Below are 23,589 nucleotides of genomic sequence, written 5' to 3'. Positions count from 1 at the left end.
CTGCTTCATTTTGTTCCCAGTACTTAGCACAGTGCCTGGCTCAGATACAGTGATTAATAAATCCTTGTTTAATAATTGAATGAATGTGGGGGAAGCATGGCATAATGAATAAAGAGCTAAACTTAGACTTTATGTTTATATTAGTAATAATTAATTACTTAGCCTCTTTGGTGAAGGTACCATTACTACAACCTCTTGGATTCGGCAGTACCTGCCTCTCCTCCTCCTGACCCACCTCTGTTCGCACTTACCAAGGAATACGTTGGTCAGGAAGCCGCTCCACTGCCATGGCATTCAAGGACACCGGCAAGACGCTTGTGGAGCCCAAAATGGCCATTCACCGAGTCGGAGTCACCCTCACCAGCTGCAATGTGAAGTCACTCAAGAAGGTGTGTGCTGACCTGATTAGAGGAGCCAAAGAAAAGAACTTGAAAGTGAAGGGACCTGTTCGAATGCCCACTGAGACACTTCGAATTACAACTAAGAAAACTCCTTGTGCTGAAGGCTCTAAGACTTGGGATCAGTTCCAGATGAGAATCCACAAACATCTTATTGATTTGCACAGTCCTTCTGAAATTGTGAAGCAGATCACTTCTATCAGCATTGAACCAGGTGTAGAAGTTGAAGTCACCATGGCAGATGCCTAATCAATCATCTCTTTTTAATAAACTGATTGCAACTATTAAAAAATTAATTATTACTTGAATACCTATTTAATATTTATATTATTAATATTACTGTCATTAATATAAAGATCACTTGTATTATATAATATAATTAAATATAATTATTATATTAAAATATGAATATTACTTAGTGTTATTAACAATGGTAATATTAGTAATTATTTGACTACAGATTTAGAGTCAAGAAGATCTGAGTTCAGACTGTGTCTCTGTCACCTACTAACTATATGACCACAAGCAAGTCACTTATTCTCCCTGGGCCTCAGTAATCTGTAAAGTAGAGATAATGATACCTTTAGTAGCTTCCTCACAGATTATTGTAAGTAAATGAGATAATATATGTACAGCATTTTACAGACTCAAAATATATATGTATATATATGTGTGTATGCATATGAATATACACATATACATATATACTTATAGAAATATATGTGCATATACATATATATACACATACATATATAATGTCAGTTATTATCCTATTACTTTAGTGGTAAAATTCATCTCAATCTACAGCTCTTTTAAAAGGTCAAAAGAGGCTGTCAGGGCAGTGCAAATATACCATTCAACCTAGGGCCCTCCTCTTGGTTCAGCAGAGTACAGGGATCTTTAGAGTGGATAAACATTAGCCATTTGCCTGTGTTTACAGAGATAATAATTACTACTGTAGCTGTGGGGTTTTTTAATGCTAAATTTGGAACTTTTGAACGTAAATATAAAGCCATAGGGTTTTTATTCTTTTTTTAATCTGTACTGCAAAAATTGTACAAATGACAAATATCAGATTTTTTATTTTGGGACCAAGATTGGAAAGTCTCCTCATGGTGTGTTTTGTTTTTTCAATGGACGTGATTTGTGTCACAGATTGGACTCCACATCAATTCAAAGACTTGTTAAGGTTGCATACAAAATTACTCATCAACTTGATTTCCACATTATTATCTTGTGGGTTGTGATGAAATCATCATCTGCACTAATGTAACTGCCTCCTTCCAGATCTCTCCTCTTATTTTTCAGACCCAAGAGAGATTCTTCTCTCTCAAATTCGACTCCACTTAAGCTGTGAACATTTTCTGCTTGCAACCTTCTCTCAAGCCGTACTGAAAGGATCTGTGAATAAGCTATAATGTGTACATATCCTGGGCCTCAGCTGGGCCCTAAACTCTACCAAGAGAGAAAAATAGATACTGAAGCAATGGATCTGTACATTCACAGCATCAGGGTTCTTAAGGCTCAAAGGAACCTTAGAGGTCCTTCATTTTACACCAGAGAGTTGTACTGATTCTCTCAGTGCAAATGCCATAGGTAACTGAGCCAAGACTCTTACTCAAGGCAGCTGCCTTCAATACTCAATGCACTTTGTACTGTACCATGTTGTTTCATACAAATATAGAAAATGAAAAAAGTCCTGTGAAATAAAAATAATTTTCTTCACTGGTATATACTTTGCCTGATCTGTCCAGATAATTATGCTAAGTTTCTCTCACTTTGCTGATAAAGATACTATTTACTTGAAATTAGACTGGGGAGGAGGGAGATGTATTTGATGCAGTAGAGGCTACTAGATGGCTCAGTGGATAGACTGGTGGGCCTGGAATTAGGAAGACCTGAGTTCAAATCTGGTCTTAGAAGCTTACTAGTTGTGTGACCTTGGGCAAGTCCCTTAGCCTTTGTTCACCTAGGAGGCAGGTAGGTGGCTCAGTGGATAGAGTTGTAGGCCCAGAGTCAGGACCTATTCAAATCCAGCCTCATATACTTAGTTATGTGACCCTGGGCAAATCACTTAATCTGTTTGCTTTAATCCACTGGAGAAGGAAATAGCAAACCATTCCAGTATCTTTGCCAAGAAAACCCAAATGGGGTCACAAAGAGTCAGACACAACTAAACAACAAAGACAATAATTTGATTCAGTGGGCCAAGGACTGGATTTGATGTGGAAGACCCAGATTGGGTATGAAAACTGGCTCTCCACTTATTATCTATGTGACTCAGGCAAGTTATTTAATTTCTCCAAACCTCAGCTTTCTCAACTGTGCATTGAGGAAGCTGGTCCTCTGAGGTCCTTTCTAGCCCTAAATCTGAGATCCTTAGTCTTCTCCAGACTAACATTCTTATGCATACATAAAGCAATTCTTAGTTCAATAATTGTTCATCTACATTTTGTCATTTCATCTAACACAATCTTTCAGAATATTCTTATATAAAATAATATTTTACCACCAGTATCCCCTCTCCCTTTTCCTTTGTTGGCTATGTTTGTCTCACTGTGGTTTGGGGACAGGGTGGCCATAAGTCTACAATGTTTAAATGTTAGACCTCTCATTGAAATTCTTCCTCTCAGCTAATGAATGAACCAGAAGTCATTGCCTTGACATCTGAAAGGAAAAGTGCCTGATAGGGTCCCATATGATCTTTTTTTGAGCACTCACCCTTTTCCTGGCCAATACACATCAGCATCCTTGAACTGCCCTGGTTAACTAAGGTTTGTATTCATTCCTCACTTTAAAATTAGGCCAGGTAATAGCTAAAATAAGCAAGGTGAAAGGGGCAGCAGGGAATATCAATTCCAAGTTATCTCAAGGAAGGCCCTTGGTGAAAACTGTGAAGGAGTTAAAGCTTCTATTCAGGTCATCTTTCTGGGCTCCTGCTCTAGACACTGATAACCCAAAGCCTGCCATCAGCTCTGGCTCAGAAGCCGCACGCTATCATTTGTCGTCCTTATACCTAATACCCAGAGTTTATGGCTATTGTGCTCATCTCTCTCCCAGCCAAAATTTCTGTCTGATTTCTTTTCTCTTCAGATGTTTGTCATTTAAAGTCCTTCACAATCTGGCAAACAAACGATCTCTTCGGCTTTCACATTATTCTCCCTTGCATGCTCTAAGTTCCAGCCAATCTGACCTACTTGCCTCTCTAAGAACTCAACAATCTGTCTCTTGCCTGTACACCTTTATGCAGACTGTCCTTCATGCATGGGATGCTATCTTTCCTTATGTCTGTTTTTTAAAACCCTAGTTTTCTTCAACGATCGACCCAAGTGCCATCTTCTGTCAGAAATACCCAATCTGTGTAGTGATCTCATAGCAAACTCATTGGAATGGAAACAGGTTTAAGACAACCCATGCTTAACAGGACTAGCTTTCCCAATTTTTCCTTTGTTGTTTCTGCTCCCCCCCCAATTATCTTATATTTACTTTCCATTTTCTATTAAATACCTATTTATCTCTGCATATTGTTTCCTGACTAAGAATATAAGCCCCTTGAGGGCAGGGACTATTTTGTTTTTGTCTTTGTATCTCCAGGGCCTAGTATAGCACCTTAGACAAAAGTAGGCCTGTTGAATGAATCTGGTAAAACCAAAAGATGCTATTTCCCTCTGTCCTGGCTTTCTTTGTTTAGTCCATTAATACTCAAAAGTGGGAATCACATACCTTTGAGGGAGATATTTGAGGACAGGTGGGGATTTTAAGTACCACCATGTTTGGGACCTGGGCCATCCACATCCTACTTCTGCTGGTGATTGACTCATCCATAAAGCATGCTTAGTGCATTGAGATGTATGGTATGTTTGCCAGGAACTCAGACAGAAATAATCCTTTTCAACATCGTCGTACATAATGGGACTTTGCTGATGCTCAAATAGTTAATTACTAAATTATAGAAGAACATTCAGTGACAGATAAATGAGATTGCAGAATAATTTTAGGTGATCACAAGCTCTTTTATATGGCCATGGAGGCCAGCAAGGAAGCTGTTGGTCAGTTCAGTTTTATCCCAGATTATCTTAACCCTGTTTTGGTCCCAGCCCAGTTTTCCATTAACATAACTACACAGACTATGTCTTTCTTGTAGTGGAGTAAAAGTCTATTATCATTTAATTTTGTGGCATAATTAAGAACAGGAGTTCAAAGAATAGTGCTTTGATAAACCAACAGTTTAATGTCTGTGTCCTAAAAGTATCTAGTGGATAAAAGCAGGACTAAATGCCTGATGTAGTTAATGACCCAGGCTTTGAGTGTAATAGAAAATTAATGAGTTGAATTCTTTCCAAGATAACACACGATAATTGAATAATTACTGACCTTTGAAGCAATTTAAGAGCTTACTGATGTCACAGTGGAAACAAGAAGGATTCAAGGTTGAAAATATATATTTAGGTGCAAAGAGATTTTTTTCATTTTTCAGTTGTTTGACTATGTTAGGCAACACTGGGCCCAAATAGAAATTAATACACAATTTCTCAGTTATTTTGTAATTGTTTTTTTCAAGTGAGGTGCTCGGTTTTGATTGTATGGTACAGTGGAAAGAGAAGTAAATTCGAAGTAACAAAATTTGGGTTCAGATTCCATCTCTGCCACAATAATACTAAAAGTAGATGACATAGTAGGTAAAGTACTAGGTGTAGAGTCAGGAAGACCTGAATTCAAATCCAACCCCAGACACTTAATGGCTGTATGACCCTAGACAAGTCATGCAATCTCCATCTTCCCCAGTTTCCTCAACTATTAAATGCGGACCTCATAGGGTTACTGTGAGGGACAAATGGGATAATATTTATGAAGGGCTTAGCACAGTGTCTGGGATATAGTAAGTAGTCAATAAATGCTTATTTGCTTCTTCCTTCCCACCTGTTTGACATTGTGCAAGTTATCTAACTCCTCTCAGTCTCATTTTTTCATCTGTAAAAGGAAGGGATTGAACTCAAAGACCTCTAAACTCCTTTCTACCTTTAAATCTATGATCCTGTAATTCCTCCTTCCTCTTTTCCAGAAAAGGACATTTAAAGTGCACTACCTACATCTATAGCTAGGTGGAACAGTGGATAGACTGCTGGGCTTGGTGTCAGGAAGACCTGAGTTCAAATCCAGCATCAGAAACTTCCTAGCTATGTGACCTCGGGCAAATCACTTAACCTCTGTTTGCTGCTGGAGAAGGAAATGGCAAACCTCTCTAGTATGTTTCCCCGGAAAACACCATGGACAAAGGTTCATGGGGTCACAAGGAGTCAGACATGACTGAAATGACTCAACAACAACAACCTACACCTGCACAGACAATTATTGGAGAGGAAGGATCAAAATATATCCCTTAAATTTTAAAGGTGCTGATGCCTAACTCCCAGGCAAAATAATAATAGTAGTAGCCCACATTTACATAACTCAATTCAACAAACACTTAGTAAGCATTTACTGTGTACAAGGCATTGTATTAGATACTGGGGACGTCGAGATAAAAAAAAGCATTCCCTGTTCTCAAGGGCCTTACATTCTACTGGGGTAAGAAGAGTAGAATTTACAGTTTACATGTGTGGTTGGTGGTGCAAATATTATTACTATATTTGACAAAGATCAGAGAAATTATATGACTTGGCCATTAACATTGAGGGTGAGAGGCTACACACTCAGGTTTTTCAAATCCCCAGTCCAGTGTTCTTTCCAGGACACCAGGCTATTTCTTTACCAAATAAAGTGCCCAGGTAGATAACCCACTTAAATGTGTTTCATTTCAGGTTTCTGTTAGAAATAAAGTTCTGTCCTTGATTCTGCCTGCATAGCTCCAGGGCAGATTTTGATCCCCAATTGTGTTCAATAGAAACAAAGACACAGGGCCATATGTTCCCATGAAGCTACATGATGTAAAGTGTAGGGAATTATAGCTATTGCCTCTTAAAAGCTCCAAGGTGAGCCAAACTGGGTATGATTCTGTACTAAAGATCTAGGAAGATTCTGTACTAAAGATCTACCGAAGACACAAGTTTCATACTCATTATTTGAGGGGGGAGGGGTATAGGGAGAAGAGGGAGAATATCTTTTTAAATGAAAAGAACTGTGAATGCAAAGATGATATATATGCATTGATTGTGGTCTGGATCTGTGATATTACCCAGTGGAGGGGTATTCCCAGTGTAGAAATTCCCTCTATTCATGCAACTTAGTAAATTGATAACATAAAGTCTTAAAAGCTTTACCTGGGGCACTGAGAGGCTAAGTTACTTGCTGAGCAACACATAACCCCTATGTGCCAGGGGGAGAACTTGAACCCAGGGCTTCCTGACCCTAAGGCCATCCTTCAGTCTACTGCATCATATTTGTTGTTCAGTTGTTCCAGTCATGTCTGACTCTTCATGACATCATTTGGGGTTTTCTGGACAAAGATACTGGAGCAGTTTGCCATTTCCTCCTCCAGATGAGGAAACTGAGGCAAACAGGGTTAAGTGACCTGCCAAGGTTCATACAGTTAGTAAGTGTCTGAGGCTGAATTTGAACTCAGGTCTTCCTGATTCCAGTCCCAGTGCTCTATCCACTGAGCCACCTAGCTGCCCATCATGCTTCCTGTCTCACTCAATCAACAAGTGTTCTGTGTTCCAGTCACTTTACTAGGCTCTGGAGATACAACTAGAAAGACTGAAACAATCCCTACCCCCAATCAGTTTACATTCTAATGGAGAAGACAACAAGGACATAAAGCATATGTGAATTGTGTGTGTTTTTACACACATTTTATATATGTCATTCATAAACATAAATATATCCAAAGTGGTTAAATGCATGATAACATGGGGGGAAAGAACCATATTTCAGTCATTTGGATTAGCTGTAATGTTCTATTTATTTATACTCCCATTTTGCTATTACAAAGATACCCCTCAGCCACCTAATGGTTACCTAGCACCCATGTTGTACTGGGAATTGTTCATGCGTTCTAACAGACATTGTCCCTTTCAGCATTTTCTACCTAAAAATAAAGCCAAATAAATAATACACAGACACGGAGGCATGCTTCAACAAACCCATATGCAGGCTTTTGTTGGCTTATTCCCTGTCTGATCACTAAAAAATAGAACTACAGAGGTGGAAGAAACCAACTAGTTCATCACTTACCTTTAGGCAACACTGTTGTCCACACAGTTGTTTACATATCCCCATTTCCCCATTGAAAGTGTGCTGTGGCCACTGTGGGACTTGGCAGAGATGTTAGGCTATCTATCTAGGCATATGGAAACATCCATTAACATCTACTCCAGGGCCTCATCATGGCTTGGAGGTGACTGTAGTTTCTAGAATGCTGTTCCTGGGGAGCATAATTTCTGATGGGTTCTATCAAGCTAGAAAAGCATTGCATGTGCACCCAGGAATGGACTCCGTGTCATCTCAGGACCAACTTAGCTGATGATGTAAGACATGTCACTAGTTTGGTAAGAAGATGATGATGCTTTTGGCCTCAGTAACTTAAAAGCTCTCTCAATTATTAAAAGCTCTTAAAAGTCTCATTATGGGACTGACACAATCACAGATCATTAAAGCAAAGAAATGAAGTCTAGAAACCCTCTGAAAGGCTTTTAGGACCATGATGGGTTGAACAGTGAAAATGGCACCAACCTTGGAATCTAGAGCCCTGGGTTCAAATCCTCCCCACTGTGAGCTTGGACAGGTCGGTTAAAGTCCATGAACCTCAGCTTCCTCCTCTGTAAAATGAGGAAGTTGAACTAGATGAACTCTGAATCTCTTACAGTTCTAAAAGTATAATCCTATGCCCTTTGTGTTTAACCATATCTAAGAGGGGTCATTGAGAATTAGAAAGAGCTTGGACAGAGGCTGACCACCTTAGCTTCTTCTCTATTTCAGTGGATCAATGAGTTCATTAATGAGATGCTATCAGTGCAGCATCCCTCTCTTATCATCTTGTGTGTTGATATACATGGCCTTCCACAGGCCCTCCATAAAAGATTCACCTTGTATACTGGAGGCTTTCCTTAGACTTCCTTAGAATTTCCTTAGAATTCCTAGATATCAGTGCTGTCCTTTATATCTCCATCATAGGTGACTGACTACCTTCCTCTTCCAATTATATGTGTCTTCAATGATGTTTTTTAAACCACTTCTTGACACGTCATGACAGGAGATACATATATACAAGGCTTTTACCAAGAGTCTTAACTAAGTCTCTCACTTTCTTTTCCTTTCACCCTTTTACTCTAGAAAAATATAAAGAGAACCATCTTGCCAACAAAACATACTCCTATGAAGTGACATTACCATTTGAGTAAAAAGTTTATATAAAAAGTGGAGACTTGGACATAGTTGATGTGACATAAACAGTGGCTTCCTAGACACCTCCATTGTACATCTGCTGTGGCTAACTTCTGTGAAACAGCTAATGTCTGTTAATGATGGGTAGCTTAAAACTGTTTTAATCTTGAATTATGTCTTTCCTCTGTCCCCACTGAGGACTGCTGCTGAGACTTCTCCATGTTAAAAACAGTGCTGAGTTATCCCATGGGGTAGTGCTGCAAGAGATGGAGATCACAGTATCATAGATTGAAAGCTGGAAGGGGTTCTTTTTTTTTTTTTTTAAGTGAGGTGATTGGGGTTAAGTGACTTGCCCAGAGTCACACAGCTGGTAAGTGTTAAGTGTCTGAGGTCAGATTTGAACTCAGGTCCTCCTGACTCCAGGGCCGGTGCTCTATCCACTGCTCCACTGAGCTGCCCCTGGAAGGGTTTCTTACACATCAGCTAGTCCAATCCCTTCATTTTACAGATGAGGAAACTGGGCTGAGTTCAATTAGTTGGGAAAGTCCACAATGGTAAGATGTCACTTCACCTAGATACAGGTGTCAGGGAACAGAGTTTATCAAAGTATTTATTTGCAAAGCAAATTGGGGGTTAAAGGCTGGAGCCTTGCCTGGGAACTAAAGAATAGATTGGATATGATTTTAATAAGTTGCTATAATAAAAGTCTCCTACTTCCATTCTTGAGATCCAAGGAGTGGGTAGAGTCTGTTGTCCAAGGTCAGGTGAGAATTCACCAAAACGGGGTGTGCAGCAGCATTGTCTGAGCAGAAGCAAAGAAAATTCATTCATAGTTTGCAATATTCAACAAGATAAGCATGCGTGCATATTCCAGATAGGTGGAGCTAACTATATCTTCCATAATCCTCTGAATGACAACTCCACAGCCACAGGGAAGGAAATAACTATGCGACCAATGACACAAATTTTCTCATCCTAATGGTCTTTTATTTAACTCAGGGTTCAATTGGAAGCTGTCAGCCCATGAAGTGGTGGTAAAAATGATAACAGATAATTTTTCAAAACTAAAGACTAAATACAAATATAATTTATTGCTTTGCAAGGCTCAATAATATAATTTTGATGTGAAGAGCCTTCATTTAGTTCAATTCAATTCAGAAAAGATAGAATTATAGGATTTGGAGTTGGAAGGTACTACAAGCACCATCTAGTCCATCTCATACATTTTACAGTTGAGGAAACTGAGGCCCAAAGAGACTAATTGACTTGATTCAACAAACACATAACAGTCTCATGAAGAGCACTGAGCTAGGGACTAGCTAGGACACAGGCCCTGCCTTCACAGAGCTTACAATATCCAGTGGGTAGGTGGGGGAGGGGGGGAATGACACATAAATAAGTGTAATCCAAAATAATACATGATAAAGTCATTTGAAGTATAGAAACAGAACGTTGCAGGAGATCTGAGGGATGGGAATGTTATTTATGCCCAAGGAGAATTAGGTCAGCTTTCCCATAGGCTTAATGAAGACAATAGCTACCAGCCAAATAAATATGCCATAAAATGGAGAAACACAATATCAAAGTAAGGAATTTCTGCTAAACAGTATTTTAATAGATATTACTACCAGGATGACAGGAATATCATGGAATCCTTTATGGCAATTGGGGTATCATGTAGTAATATCTTACAACTAAATCCCATAATGATTTTAAATTCATAGTTATAAAGTTTTAAAACTGGAAAGGACTTTAAAGATCATCTAATCTAATCTCCTCCTTCTACAGATGAGAAAAGTAAGACCCAAAGAGGCATAGTCATTTGCCCAAGGTAACACGGAAAGTTAATGGCAGAGCTGGAATGGAATGTTCCAATAGTCAGTGTTGTGGTTTGTTACCATACTACTTTGTGAATTATGCTATGTCAAATCAGATACCATCTCAGTTAATTTTTCAAGTTTTAATTATATCTTCAATGTTTTATAATCAGTTGTGTAAATTTAAAATTTGAACCACCAAACATATGGTCACTCTTCCCTCCGGAGTAGCAACTCAAAAGGTTAACTAGGTGGCATAATGTATAGAGCCTGGGTCCTGGAGTCAAGAAAACTCATCTTACTGAGTTCAAATCTGGCCTCAGACACTTCCTAATTGTGTGACCCTGGGCAAGTCACTTCACCCTGTTTGCCTCAGTTTCCTCATCTGTAAAATGAGCTGAAGAGGGAAATGGCAAACCACTCCATTACCTTTGCCAAGAAAACTCCAACTAGGGTCACGAAGAGTTGGACACTACTAAACAACAACAAACTATGACAGATGCTCTCTGATGCCCCTTCCAGCTCTGAATCTGTGATCCCATGATTCTACATTTCTTTGATTGATTGCCAACAATAAAGAGAAGATTTCACTTTGTCAAGTATGCTGATTTTGTTTTCTGGATTCAAATCATAGAAATTTTACTACAATGGATCCTTAGCTTCCTTTGATAACAAAGGTGCCATTAACTTGTCTACTTTTTAATCAATTTTAATAAGTCACTATAATAAAATATTGTCTCCTACTTCCTAATAGCCATTTCACTGAATTAAATGACTGTTGTTCTGGGGGCTCTCCATAGATGGAAGCCTTGAATAGCAAGGCCTTTTTGAAAGGTAAGAGCAGAAGTACAGTAATGTAAAGTAGCCTTTTAGATAAGGATGTTGTTTCCATTGTTCAGTGTTTTCAGTTTCAGAAGAATGCACATGAGTCTAATTTTACTTTAACATAAAAGATTCCTTAGATATTGTAATTTGGCCTCAGGAAATCCCAAACCTTTCCATTTTTGTCCAAAACTTCTTTTCTCCTGTCCTAGCTCTGACCTTACCTGAAGTTATGTAAATATGATACTATTCCTACAGCTGCTTGAAAACATCTTTTAGGTCTTCTGTTTCTACTGTAAGGGGGGTTATAATCCAATTGACAATTTGTTATTTCTCCCTGATGAGCTTATAGAAAATCAATGGCAACAATAAAACTTTAGACTGAGAAAAAGGAATTGCAGATGACCAGAAATTAACACAGTACAGTTTATTCACCAGAAAGAAAAAAAAAATTTGGTCAATTTTTCTGCTGCTGTTTGGCAATTTCCTTTAGTCATTCTTCTTTCTGTTTCAGTTTTCCAAGACAAAAAAAAATCTGCAAAACATCATAGGCTTGGGGGAAGCTAAGTGGCACAGTGGATAAAGCACTGGCCTTGGATTCAGGAGGACCTGCGTTCAAATCTAGCCTCAGACACTTGACACTTACTAGCTGTGTGACCCTGGGCAAGTCACTTAATGCTTATAACCCCGCGAAAAAACCAACCAAACCAAAAACAAATGAATGAATGAATAAATAAATAAATAGATGAATAAATAAAAGAATAAACAAATAAGTAAATGAATGAATAAATAGATAAGTGAATAAATAAATATAAATATTTCCTGCTTGTTTCAGATAGACCAGTAGGTCCATAGGCTTATAGATCTAGAGATCATCCAGTACAACCCTCTCATTTGAGGTCTAGACATGCCCAAAGTTACACAGGTAAGCTTCAGAGGCAGAATTTGAACTCAAATCCTCTTGCTCCAGAGCCAAATGTTCTTTCCATTGTACCATGCTATTTTATTTCTAAATGTAAAGCATCTGCATTGATTTCTGTTGGGGGGAATTATACTTTGGGTTGGACATACTCAGCCCCATTTCTTACTCTAAATTCTAGGTGCTGTGTGAGGTACTGTGTAATACTTCATTTAAAAAAAATGATCTGTGATTTATCCATGTGGGGAATTCTTGATGTGGAATTCCCTCCATGAGTGCAGGCTGGCACTTTTCTCCAATATGGCCTCAGAGAGTTTACTGCAACATTGAAAGACTGAGTGACTTGCCCAGAATCTCACAGCCAGTGTGTGTGAGAGGTGGTTCTTCATCTGATAATGGTTACTAATAATAAATACATTGTTTCACCTTTATTTTCCTTATCTTAAAATGGTTCGTAAAATATACTGGCTCTCTAGATGTAACATATATGAATGAGGTAATTTTCATCTTCAAGATATTTTCAATATTATCTGTATTATCTATTTTAGGAACTGTCCACTCAAGTCCTCCTCCACTACCTTACTGTGGTGTAGAGGTCAAATGCTGATCTTGGAGCCCTAGTTCTGGTGCTTCTTACTGATGTGGAATGCCTTTGTCTTTGGGCCTGTTAATGCTCCTTTTAGTCTGAGCACTAGTCTAGCTAAGCTCAGAGAGACAGCTAGGTGGCCCAGTGCGTAGAGCACTGGGGGTTAGAGTCAGGAAGACTTGAGTTCAAAAATGAATTCAGATAATTCCTAAGTGAAACTGGACAAGTCACTTAACCTCTCTTTGCCCCAGTTTCCTCAGATGTAAAATGGAAATAATAGCCTCCCATATTATTGTGAAGATCAATTGAAATAATATTGGCAAAAAGTGCCTAGGGCTGGGGCAGCTAGGTGGCGCAGTGGATAGAGCACTGGCCCTGGATTCAGGAGTACCTGAGTTCAAACCCAGCCTCAGACATTTGACACTTACTAGCTGTGTGACCCTGGGCAAGTCACTTAACCCCAATTGCCTCACCAAAAAAACAAAAACAAAAAAGTGCCTAGGGCTGTGCCTCTCTCCATCCTTTCTCATCTGCAAAAGACTGGTCTGGTCATCAGGTAATAAGGGACCACAGCAAATTATGAAACCACCCACAGATGAATAGAAGTGCCACGGCTGGCATCAGTGGTGGGCATATCCCTGCTGGTGAAACTAGAGAGCCTTTGGAGCACTGAATTGTTTTAGGAAAAGAGTTCCCAGAGACATGATTTCAGTTCTTAATCTGATATTATACTTAGCTACTGGGTGTTCTCCATCATTTTTATAATATAATATATCCAGCAGTTTCTATTGTATCTATGTACAAAGTGCTTTGTAAACTTTGAAACTCTATCTACATATTAACAATTAATTATATTGCATACGGCAGCACAGCTAGCCCTATGGAGAAGTGAAGTGAGCAGCTGCCAATGTGGCCTGATTTGAGGACCACTGAAAGGTCAGCCTACTGAAAAATATGACCCTTGGGAAGCAACAAGGTAGAAGGAATAAGCACTAACTGCGGAATGAGAGGACTGGGTTAAAATTCTCCATCTGCTGATAACTATCTTTGTGATCTTGGGCTTTTCTCCTGGCCTCTGTTTTCTTATCTGTAAAATGGGGGGAGGCCCCTTCCTGCTCTAGAGCTAGGCTCCTATGATTTCCCTCTAGCCAACCTTGGAGTTAAAGCATTGCCGGCAGAATACTTCTGTTCAAATTCGGATACATTCATTAGTACATTAGCCATAATCACTCAGTATCATTTTAGAGGGTAACAAGCCCCTGAGAAAGGGATTCAGGGCAAATGAATTTAGATGGAGCAGAGCGAAGATGGTCAGGGAAGATTAAGAGCAGTGGACAGCTGGACAGCAGCTGGAAAGCCCTGCGTGCTGGCACCTAATCACAGAAATGTTGAAAGGGAAAGGCATTGAAAGAAAAAGTGGGACATCCACCAAAGACATTTTTGCCTGCTTCAAAGTCTTGCCTTAGGCAGGACTTCCGAGACAGAAGTGAGAGAGGAAGCTGCTCTTATCCTGTTCAGCTGGAGGCAAAGCAAAAGACTAGATGAGATGTAGTTATGTTGAAGCACCTGTCTCTCCCATAGCTGGCTCACTCACTACATTCCCCCATCACACATTCAGTTACGGGCAGGTCCATTTTCCTGAGTTATGTAATCAGATGGTTGGAAGTGCTTTTCCTCATTTCTTAAATGGGCACTGGAAATCAGCATCAATTATGACCAAGGATCAACTATTCCCCCCACTCAGGCTTTTTCCTTAGGAGATAGCCTCCAGAATTTAGAAAAAAACACATACATTATCTTTTTCAAAATAATTACATCTGATATTTTTCCACTGACCCACTTAAGGCAGAAGACAAATCCAGCCCCTGCATTATTTAATTAAACATGGTCAGCATTTTCGGATAAATGGCATTGAGAAATGAAGATGCAACCTAAGCAGAAATGCGGTCCAACTAACTTTTGAGCTTGTTACTTCTTTCCCCCCAACCTCTTCTTAAATTTAACCTGTATACTTTTGCTTTATTCCAAAATATAACATTTTGTATGAATGAAACAATATTTAAAATAACTCCCCTCCCCAACTTAAGTGATACTGCCTAATTACTTCAAATGTTTTACCTTACCTACCTATTTTATTTTTTGGTCTGGACTTGTTTATTTCATCACTGGAGAGATTTTCCAGTGTGGAAATTTCCTTTATCACTGTGGATCTCCAAGTCACCTGCAACTTGGTCCTAGAGAATTGCTTTGGGAAACTGAAAGCTTAAGTTACTTGCCCAGGATGCTACAACTAGTATATGTCAGAGTCTAGACTAGAACCCAGATCTTCCTGACTCCAAGGCCAATCCCCTAGCTCTTCAATCACGCTGTCACTCTTTTTTTATATTCTTTTTTTTTTTTTTTACAACTAATTAACTAATTTGTGGAGTTACATTTTGTTTTGACACACTTCTGGACCAGCAGCTATACAGATTCACTGGCAAAAGGTTCAACAAAACTGCCTAATAGTGTGATTGTAGCTGTTGGTACATTTCATTTTCCACTTTTGTTTCTTGCCAGTTAACAGAATTAAACAAACAAAAGGGCAGTGTGGTGTAATGGGTAGAGAGTCAGGGAACCTGGATTCAGGCTCTGCCCCTGTCACACTGTAACTGTGTAACTCTGGCCACTCAAGCTGGGGAGGAGAGGTCCATCTGCCTTGGCAGGGGAACTTTCTCATTGTGAGTGAAATATATCAGTGAAAACATAGGTCTAGTCCGAAAACTAAAATCAGAAGAGAAGACTTTAATGCTCCTTTTAGACAGCCACAAAGATTTCAGCACAATACCCAGGACTGTTTCTAGAAGTAAATCCAGTATTTATGCAACTTGATTTTACTAATCATCAATACCAGAATTTTCTCGTTAATCTCCTTCCCTCTGCTTTCCCCTTTCTTCCTTTCCCTTCTTCCCTCAACCTCTCCCATCTCCCCTCTCTTTCCCTAATCCCTCCTGATACCCACCCCTTTCCGCTTCCTTCTCTTCCCTCTTTTCTCCTTCCTTCCCTTCTCCTCTCTCTCCTTTGTTCCCCTCCTTCCTCCCTCCAACCTCTCTCCTTTCCTCTTCCTTTTCCCATTCCTCTTCCTGTCCCCCCATTTCTCCTTCCTTCCCTTCTTCCCTCCCCTCCCCCAACCTCTCCCCTGTCCCCTTCCTTTCCCTACTCCCTCCCCACTCCCTTCCCCCTTTCCCCTTTTCTCTCTTCCCACTTTTCCCTTCTTTCTCTTCTCCCCTACTCTCCCACCCCACTGTTCTTTTTACAAAGAGTATCTCTCAATTAAAACAAACATTTTAACAGATGGTTGACCATAAGGAAAAATAGTCTGGAAAGCACCTTGGTAAAAGTAAATTCATGTCTTCACTTTCTGGTCATCTGATTTGAGAGGAACTTGGTGTTGAAAATCATCATAATTATTTTCAGTTAAATTAAATTCAACAAGCATGTCTTACTTGTCCAAGGCACTGGAGACACAAAGAAAATAACAAAAGAAACTTTTGCCCTCAAGTGGCTTACACTCTATTGGAAGGATACCTCTGAGTAAACATCTGGTTTTGTATACATATGATAATTTGAGGAAGGAGAAATCACCCAGAAACTGAGGACTTTAGAAAGATTTCCTGTAGGAAGCAGCTGAGCTAATCCCTGAAGGAAAATAAGTATTCTAAGAGGTAGAGATAAGAAGGGAATACTTTCCAAGTCTGGGGGAGAGCTTGTGCCAATGGGCAGAGGTGAGAGAGATGGGATGTCAGGTTCTGGGAAGAACATCCAGTAATTCAATTTAGCTAGAATATAGAATATGTTACAGGAAATAAAAAGAAATATGACTAGAATAGTATCATGGCCTCCAAAACTGGGTTCCACTTTGTTAAATTGGGGGATGGGGGAATGGAGGGATGGGGAATCTTCACAAGTGGCTCATGGAAGGCTAAAGGATTTTTCAGGATTATTATTATTATTATTATTATAGTTTGGAAATGTATTTTGACAGGTTTAGAATGCCTGAGTATTTAAATTTTTTTAAACCTTTATGATTTTGAATTTCCCATATAACTGTAGGGAGAAAGAACCCCTTGGGATACTTGTTTAAGGAGTTGTTAGTCAGAAGGGCACTTTAACTGAGAAATGTGTCAGGAGTATTTGTTTGCAAGGCTGGATAGTATAGATTAAATGCTTTCCGGAATCCTCCTTCTGTAACACTTCAAACTTGAGTGGGACTGAAGTTTGGTAAAGTGAAACGTTCAGGATAATAACAGCTTTCCACCTTCTTTTTGTTACAGCCCAGAAGATGGTGAGATACATCCAGAAATCTGCAGGCTTTACATCCAGTTGCAGTGTTGCTTAGAAATGTACACCACAGAGATGCTAAAATCCATATGTCTGCTAGGATCTCTTCAGTTTCATCGGAAAGGTATCTCATTTCACAAATTGCCAGAAATGCAGATGAATTTGTTACTAAAATACAAGCCATTTGCAGCATCATTTGACCCTGCATATGGTGACAGAATAGATCCTAGTCCTTACTAATTGTAATTAAAATCAGGGTAGGCCACCAGCACACATTGGGAAAAGACCCAAATTATCCATTCCTCCAAGCATACAACCTCATTTGTAGATATACTGACTAGTTACACCAAAAGTTCAAAAAGTTGGAATAATTCGTGGGCTTATTCTCTCACTACCTTGAATATAGACATAGACACAGTCCCATCGGCTCCTTGAAACAGAGACCTTTTAGAAGTGGGTGTGCCGTTTTTTCAGAATGATTTGTATCATTTTGGGGTAAATGATATACCTGTGACAGAAAAAGCAACAGAATGAGAAGTGGTGGAAGACTCAGCCATTCTTTCATTCATTCATCTACTTGACAAGTATTTTAGGACATTTAAATGCAAAATAGAGCATAGTATTGACAGAAATTATGAGAAATGTACCCCTTGATCATACCCTCCATCTCAAAAGCTGTCCCCAGGTTCAAGTCATGTTTTGGGTCAGCATTCACTCAAATCCAAAGATTTTGAGCCTCTGCCTAGGTCTTTTTTACCAAACCAGCAAAAGAAGAGACAGTTGTTCAAAGGACACTTAAACAGCAGAGGAAAGTGGTTGGTTGGTTAGCTGGTGTTTGTCCTTCGTTCTCCAACCATGACATCAGAGTGATGTCGTGACTTGCAATGAATTGGATTTAAGTGAGGAAGGGCTATACAAAGTCACAAGCCTCACTTTCTCCTCTGGAGCCATCTGGGTCCAGTGGCAAGATATATTATCAGGAGAACTGGCCTCGATTCAGTGGGAGACCTGGGCCTTTTGCCTTTCTCTGGACTTTTTGCCTAAGGCAATGTCTATTCTATGAGTATTGTTGTTATGGCAAGATGTTGGAGATGGCCCCAGCTTTTGAGTGACTTGTCCAGGGTCACACAGCTAGTAAGTGTCTGGGGTGAGATTTTTAACTTCAGGGCCAGTGCTTTATCCACTGCACTACCTAGCAGCCCTATAAACTGATTAAGGCTACTTAAGAAAGAATGCAAAGAAGGGCTCTTTTACCTAGGCCAAAAAAAAATTTAGGTAGGTAAAAGGGGGATGAGGGGGGAAGATGTTCAGGGTTTCTGAGCCAAAGAGATACCATTGCTATTTAGGTCCACCCTGAGCCATCAAGAGATCAAACAATGGCTTAATGAGGCCTGGGTTGGGACTTATTGTTGGCCAGTGTTGAGGGCCTGAATTGTTTAGATTTAAGGAGGGCTCCTCAGAATACATCTTACAGGTAAACCTCAAGAAATCTTGTGAGTATTCTTTTGGGTAGAGTGCCCACAGGTAAGGGCATAGAGAAATAAACAACAAGGAAAATCTCACACGTATATACACACACAGGCACATACACAAAACACACTGCTATATCTTCCCATGGAGTCATATACCACCAATGGGAATGCAAACATGACCGTGCAACTAGGCACATTCTTGGAAGAGGACATGTGGGCAAAGGTTGGTGCAGTGGCAAGAACACTGGAATTAGGCCCAGGAGCATTTGGCTTTGCTACTTACTATCTGTGTGACCTTGGTCAAGTCTCTTAACTTTTCTGGACCTCAATTCTCTAACCTATAAAATAAGGATGTAGTTCTAGATCTCTAAAGTCTTTACTGGCTTGAAGACTATGGTCCTAACCAAGGCAACTTATGCTTCTAGCCCAGCTGAAACCTGCCATTTGCTACACCCACTTCAGGGCCATGGAGGTAGTAATCGAGTGTTCTAGTGAACTCAATAAATGATGTGCTACCGTGCTGCAACTTGGGTTGTCCACCAGTGGACTATTCTCTCTGTTGTGCTGCTTCATATAAATCAAAATTTCAAGGGGAAAATAGACTCTAATATGAAGAATGAGTAATCAAGAGTTCTTGCTCCTGGGATCTGATGGTCATTTCCCATTTCTCCTGGATCCAGCTACTTGCAGGTTGGAGAAAATATACTCTCTTGAGGTTAATCTTCAATTCTCTTGGTTGAGCTGTTCTCTTAAAGTCCTATGCAGGGGCGGGCGCAGTGGATAAAGCACCAGCCCTGGATTCAGGAGGACCTGAGTTCAAATTTGATCTCAGACACTTACTAGCTGTGTGACCCTGGGCAAGTCACTTAACCCTCATTGCCCTGCAAAAAAAAAAAAAGTCCTATGCAATTCTTCATTATTATACAGCCCCTCCCCCCTAGCCAATCCCATCCAGTATTCAAAAGCCCTGGTCTTCAGGCTGTTTTGTAAACTGCTTTCTTTCTGCCTTAGGTAAGTAGCCTCTGCTCTTTGAGGTTGAGAACCAACCTTCTCTTTGAGACTCCTTTCTTTTTTTTTTTTTTTAATGAGGCAATTGGGGTTAAGTGACTTGTCCAGGGTCACACAGCTAGTAAGTGTGTAAAGTGTCTGAGGCTGGATTTGAACTCAGGTCCTCCTGAATCCAGGGCCGGTGCTCTATCCACTGCGCCACCTAGCTGCCCCTGAGGCTCCTTTCAATTATTGTCATGTATCGGGTTGCAGCCTGTGCGTCCTGGGTCAGCTCTGGAATTTTACTGAACCAGACTGCAGAGGCAGGTGGAGTTAGTGACTTCTTGGTCTTCATTCCTGCCAGCTACAAAATCACTGCTCCTTCCACAGAAGCATAAGAGATAGCCACTACCAGAATCAGAGTTCAGTGGGATCAACCAGGTCTGGGGGAAGTCATGGAAAGGTATAGGGAAGAAATGGGATGCGACTTGCATCTAGGAGGATAACTGGGGCTTGAATAAGTGGAAAGGCATTCTAGGGATCAGGAGGAAAAGGGAAGAACTAATGGGCTACTGGTCTGAACAAAGGCTGGGAGTAGAAGAGAGCATGATGGTCTGAAGACATGGTCTGATTGAGGGCTTTTATTGAGGAATAGTTGAAGAAAACCTTTAATGGATAGGTCGGGGTCAGACGATTGCAGATAGTTTTGATTGACAGTTGAGGAATTGGACTTAAAGTTGAGGGCATGTCAAAAAAAAATTTAATGAAAAAGAAACCCCTAAAAGGTATGTTACTGGAGGACAGCTAGGTGGCACAGGGGATAGAATGTCAGGTCTTTAGTCAGGAAGACATCTTCTTAAGTTCAAATCTGGAGTCAGACACCAATTGTGTGACCCTGGGCAAGTCATATAACCCTGTTTGCCTCAGTTTCCTCATCTATAAAATGAGCTGGAGAAGGAAATGGCAAACCATTCCAGTATCTTTGCCAAGAAAACCCCAAATGGGGTCACGAAGAGTCATATGTGACTGAAAACAACTGAACAACAGTAACGCTGTACAGATGGGCACACATACAAATATAACTAGACATGAATAGATTCTGGCTAGTGTTCACTATGGGGGAAAGACAGCAAGAAAATGCATGTATTACTCTTCTCTTTACCCTTCTATTATGCAGACTAGTTAGTCTTTAAGAGTTAATGAGGGGCAGCTAGATGGCGCAGTGGATAGAGCACTGGCCCGGGAATCAGGAGTACCTGAGTTCAAATCCAGCCTCAGACACTTAACACTTACTAGCTGTGTGACCCTGGGCAAGTCACTTAACCCCAATTGCCTTACTGAAAAAAAAAAAAAAGAGTTAATGAGTGGGGCAGCTAGGTGGCGCAGTGGATAGAGAACCGGCCCTGGAGTCAGGAGTACCTGAGTTCAAATCCGACCTTAGACACTTAACACTTACTAGCTATGTGACCCTGGGCAAGTCACTTAACCCCAATTGCCTCACTTAAAAAAAAAAAAAGAGTTAATGAGTATTAGTGCTCTTAGCTCATGAGAATATGTTTGTGAAGCCTGGGGAATAGATGTGCAATGCAAGCCTTTTGAAATGTAGACACACTTGTGAAACACTAACATGGTATCATTATTCAGCATTTGGTGTTTCTGCTGTTATTTTATTACACACACAGAACAGTGTATTTGTCCTCCCTCTTGTTCTCAAGAGGCTCTCAACAATGTAATGGGAAATAAAGTACTAGATTTGGAGTCAGGAAGACCTGAGTTTGAATCCTGTCTTAAATACTTGTGTGACTAGTCGACACACTTAGCTTTACGCTATCTTAGTTTTCTCCATTGTAAAATCAAAATAATAAACACCACTTTTTTTCATAGGGTTGTTGTATAGATAAAATGCTATAATGAATGCTATCTACTTTGAAGACTTTTAACTACTATATAAATATTAATTATTAGGGGGAAAAGAACAGTGAACTTGGGGTGAGAGGACATGTGTTTTATGTCCTAACTCTTATTCCTAGCTCTCTGAGCACAGTCAGATCATTTAACTTGAGTCTTAGCTTCCTCATCTATAAAGTGGGGCTAACAAGAATACTTGTACCATCTATTTCTCAGGGCTGTTAGAAAGAAAGTGTTGGGGGCGGCTAGGTGGCGCAGTGGATAAAGCACCAGCCCTGGATTCAGGAGGACCTGAGTTCAGATCTGGCCTCAGACACTTGACACTTACTAGCTGTGTGACCCTGGGCAAGTCACTTAACCCCAGTTGCCTCACTAAAAAAAAAAAAAGAAAGAAAGTGTTGAATAATAACAGTAATGTTTACTACACGCCAGTCACTATGCTGAGCTCTTTTTATAAATATTATCTTATTGGATCCTCACAATAACCCAGGAAGGTAGACGTTACTATTATTCCCATTTTACAGATGATGAGACTGAGGCAAACAGAGGTTAAAGAACTTATCCAGGGTCCCAGAGCTAGTGAGTGTCTGAGGTTGTATTTGAAGTCAAATCTTCCTGACTCCAGGCCTGGCCCTTTATCCATTGCACAACCTAACAACTCAGAATTTTAAAGCAGGGATTCTCAAGTGAGAGCTATGAAGTTAGGTTGGTTTTTGTTTTGTTTTGTTTTGTTTTGTTTTGGTGAGGCAATTGGGGTTCAGTGACTTGCCTAGGGTCACACAGCTAGTAAGTGTTAAGTGTCGTGTCTGAGGCTGGATTTGAACTCAGGTCCTCCTGACTCCAGGGCCGGTGCTCTATCCACTGCACCACCTAGCTGCCCCTATGAACTTAGTTTAAAAAAAATTTTGGATAACTATTTTTCAGCATAATTGGTGTCTTTTGTAATGCTGCATACACATACACATATACATGGATGTATGTGCATATGTGTATGTATAGATATGTATGGATATATGTAAATAAAATTCGAAAACATTATTCTGAAAAGAGATCCATAGACTTCACAACACTCCAAAGGGGTCCATGAAACACAAAAGAAGTGAAAATGGTTCACTGTAAAGCATCATAAAAATGGATACCACTACTAATTAATATTCTTATCACAAAGGGGGCAGCTAGGTAGCACAGTGGATAAAGCACTGGCCCTGGATTCAGAAGGACCTGAATTCAAATCTGGCCTCAGACACTTGATCCATACTAGCTGTGTGACCCTGGGCAAGTCATTTCACCATCATTGCTCCACTCCCTCTGCCCCCCCCAAAAAAAATTCTTATTATGCCAATAAAGATCCATTCCAATGCCTCGTCACAATGTAGAGGTGATCCTAGATTCCTGAAGACTGTGCCTGCAGAATATAAGATCCAGCTGGTCCTACCAACCTAGAAGGACTTCAAGTACAGGTCTGGCAATGGCCTGAATGTCTGATTTTTGAGGAATGGCCTTCCCTAAATTTAGAAGGGTTCATCACCTTAGTGCCAATGATGAATGTTCTCAACTAAAGCAACTCCTGGAGATCACATTAATAGATAGGTATGGAGTGAAATTCAATCTGCCTCAGCAGAGGGAATATCCATTACTGCTGAAATCATGTATCCACAGATTATTACTTATTATGGATAATTATTATCATAACTACTAACCCATTCCCATCTGTACATTCACTGTACGTGCAGCAAAAGCAGATGAAGGGACCTGTGCTTCTAAGGAAGCATTTGCTATGGGATGGATTGTCCTAGCTTTGGCCTCTTTTTCAATTTCATAGGCACATGGGATAATAAGTTTAGAACTGGAAGGGGCTTTATAATTCAGATGATAGATAAGAACAATCAGCTCCAGAGAAGTCACACCAATTAGTAAGTGGTTGAACCAGAATTTGAATCCAGGTCCTCTGACTCCAAATTTAGTGCTCTTTCTACCATATATAGGGCAGTGAGGTGGCTCGGTGGATGGAGGGATGGATATAAAAGCAAGACAATAC

General features: G+C 40.0%; 2 protein-coding genes across 3 annotated transcripts in view; both read left to right on the top strand.

Moving 5' to 3' along the window:
* Positions 1–23,589, top strand: part of LOC122735809 (regulator of G protein signaling 7 binding protein) — a 126,499-nt gene that overhangs the window by 53,654 nt on the left and 49,256 nt on the right. For both annotated transcript variants that reach the window (XM_043977603.1, XM_043977604.1), the window contains exon 3: positions 17,178–17,308. In XM_043977603.1, coding sequence (XP_043833538.1) covers positions 17,178–17,308 — 131 coding nt within the window. The remainder of the gene's footprint in view (positions 1–17,177; positions 17,309–23,589) is intronic.
* On the top strand, positions 192–647 carry LOC122735811 (40S ribosomal protein S20-like). The gene has a single exon (XM_043977605.1). It carries the CDS (start codon positions 288–290, stop codon positions 645–647), a length of 360 nt encoding a protein of 119 aa, XP_043833540.1. The 5' UTR covers positions 192–287.

The sequence above is a fragment of the Dromiciops gliroides genome, chromosome 1 (assembly GCF_019393635.1).
Source record: "Dromiciops gliroides isolate mDroGli1 chromosome 1, mDroGli1.pri, whole genome shotgun sequence".
NCBI lineage: Eukaryota > Metazoa > Chordata > Mammalia > Microbiotheria > Microbiotheriidae > Dromiciops > Dromiciops gliroides.
The sequence above is the reverse complement of the archived record's forward strand: the minus strand, read 5'-3'. Positions and strand labels throughout refer to the sequence as shown.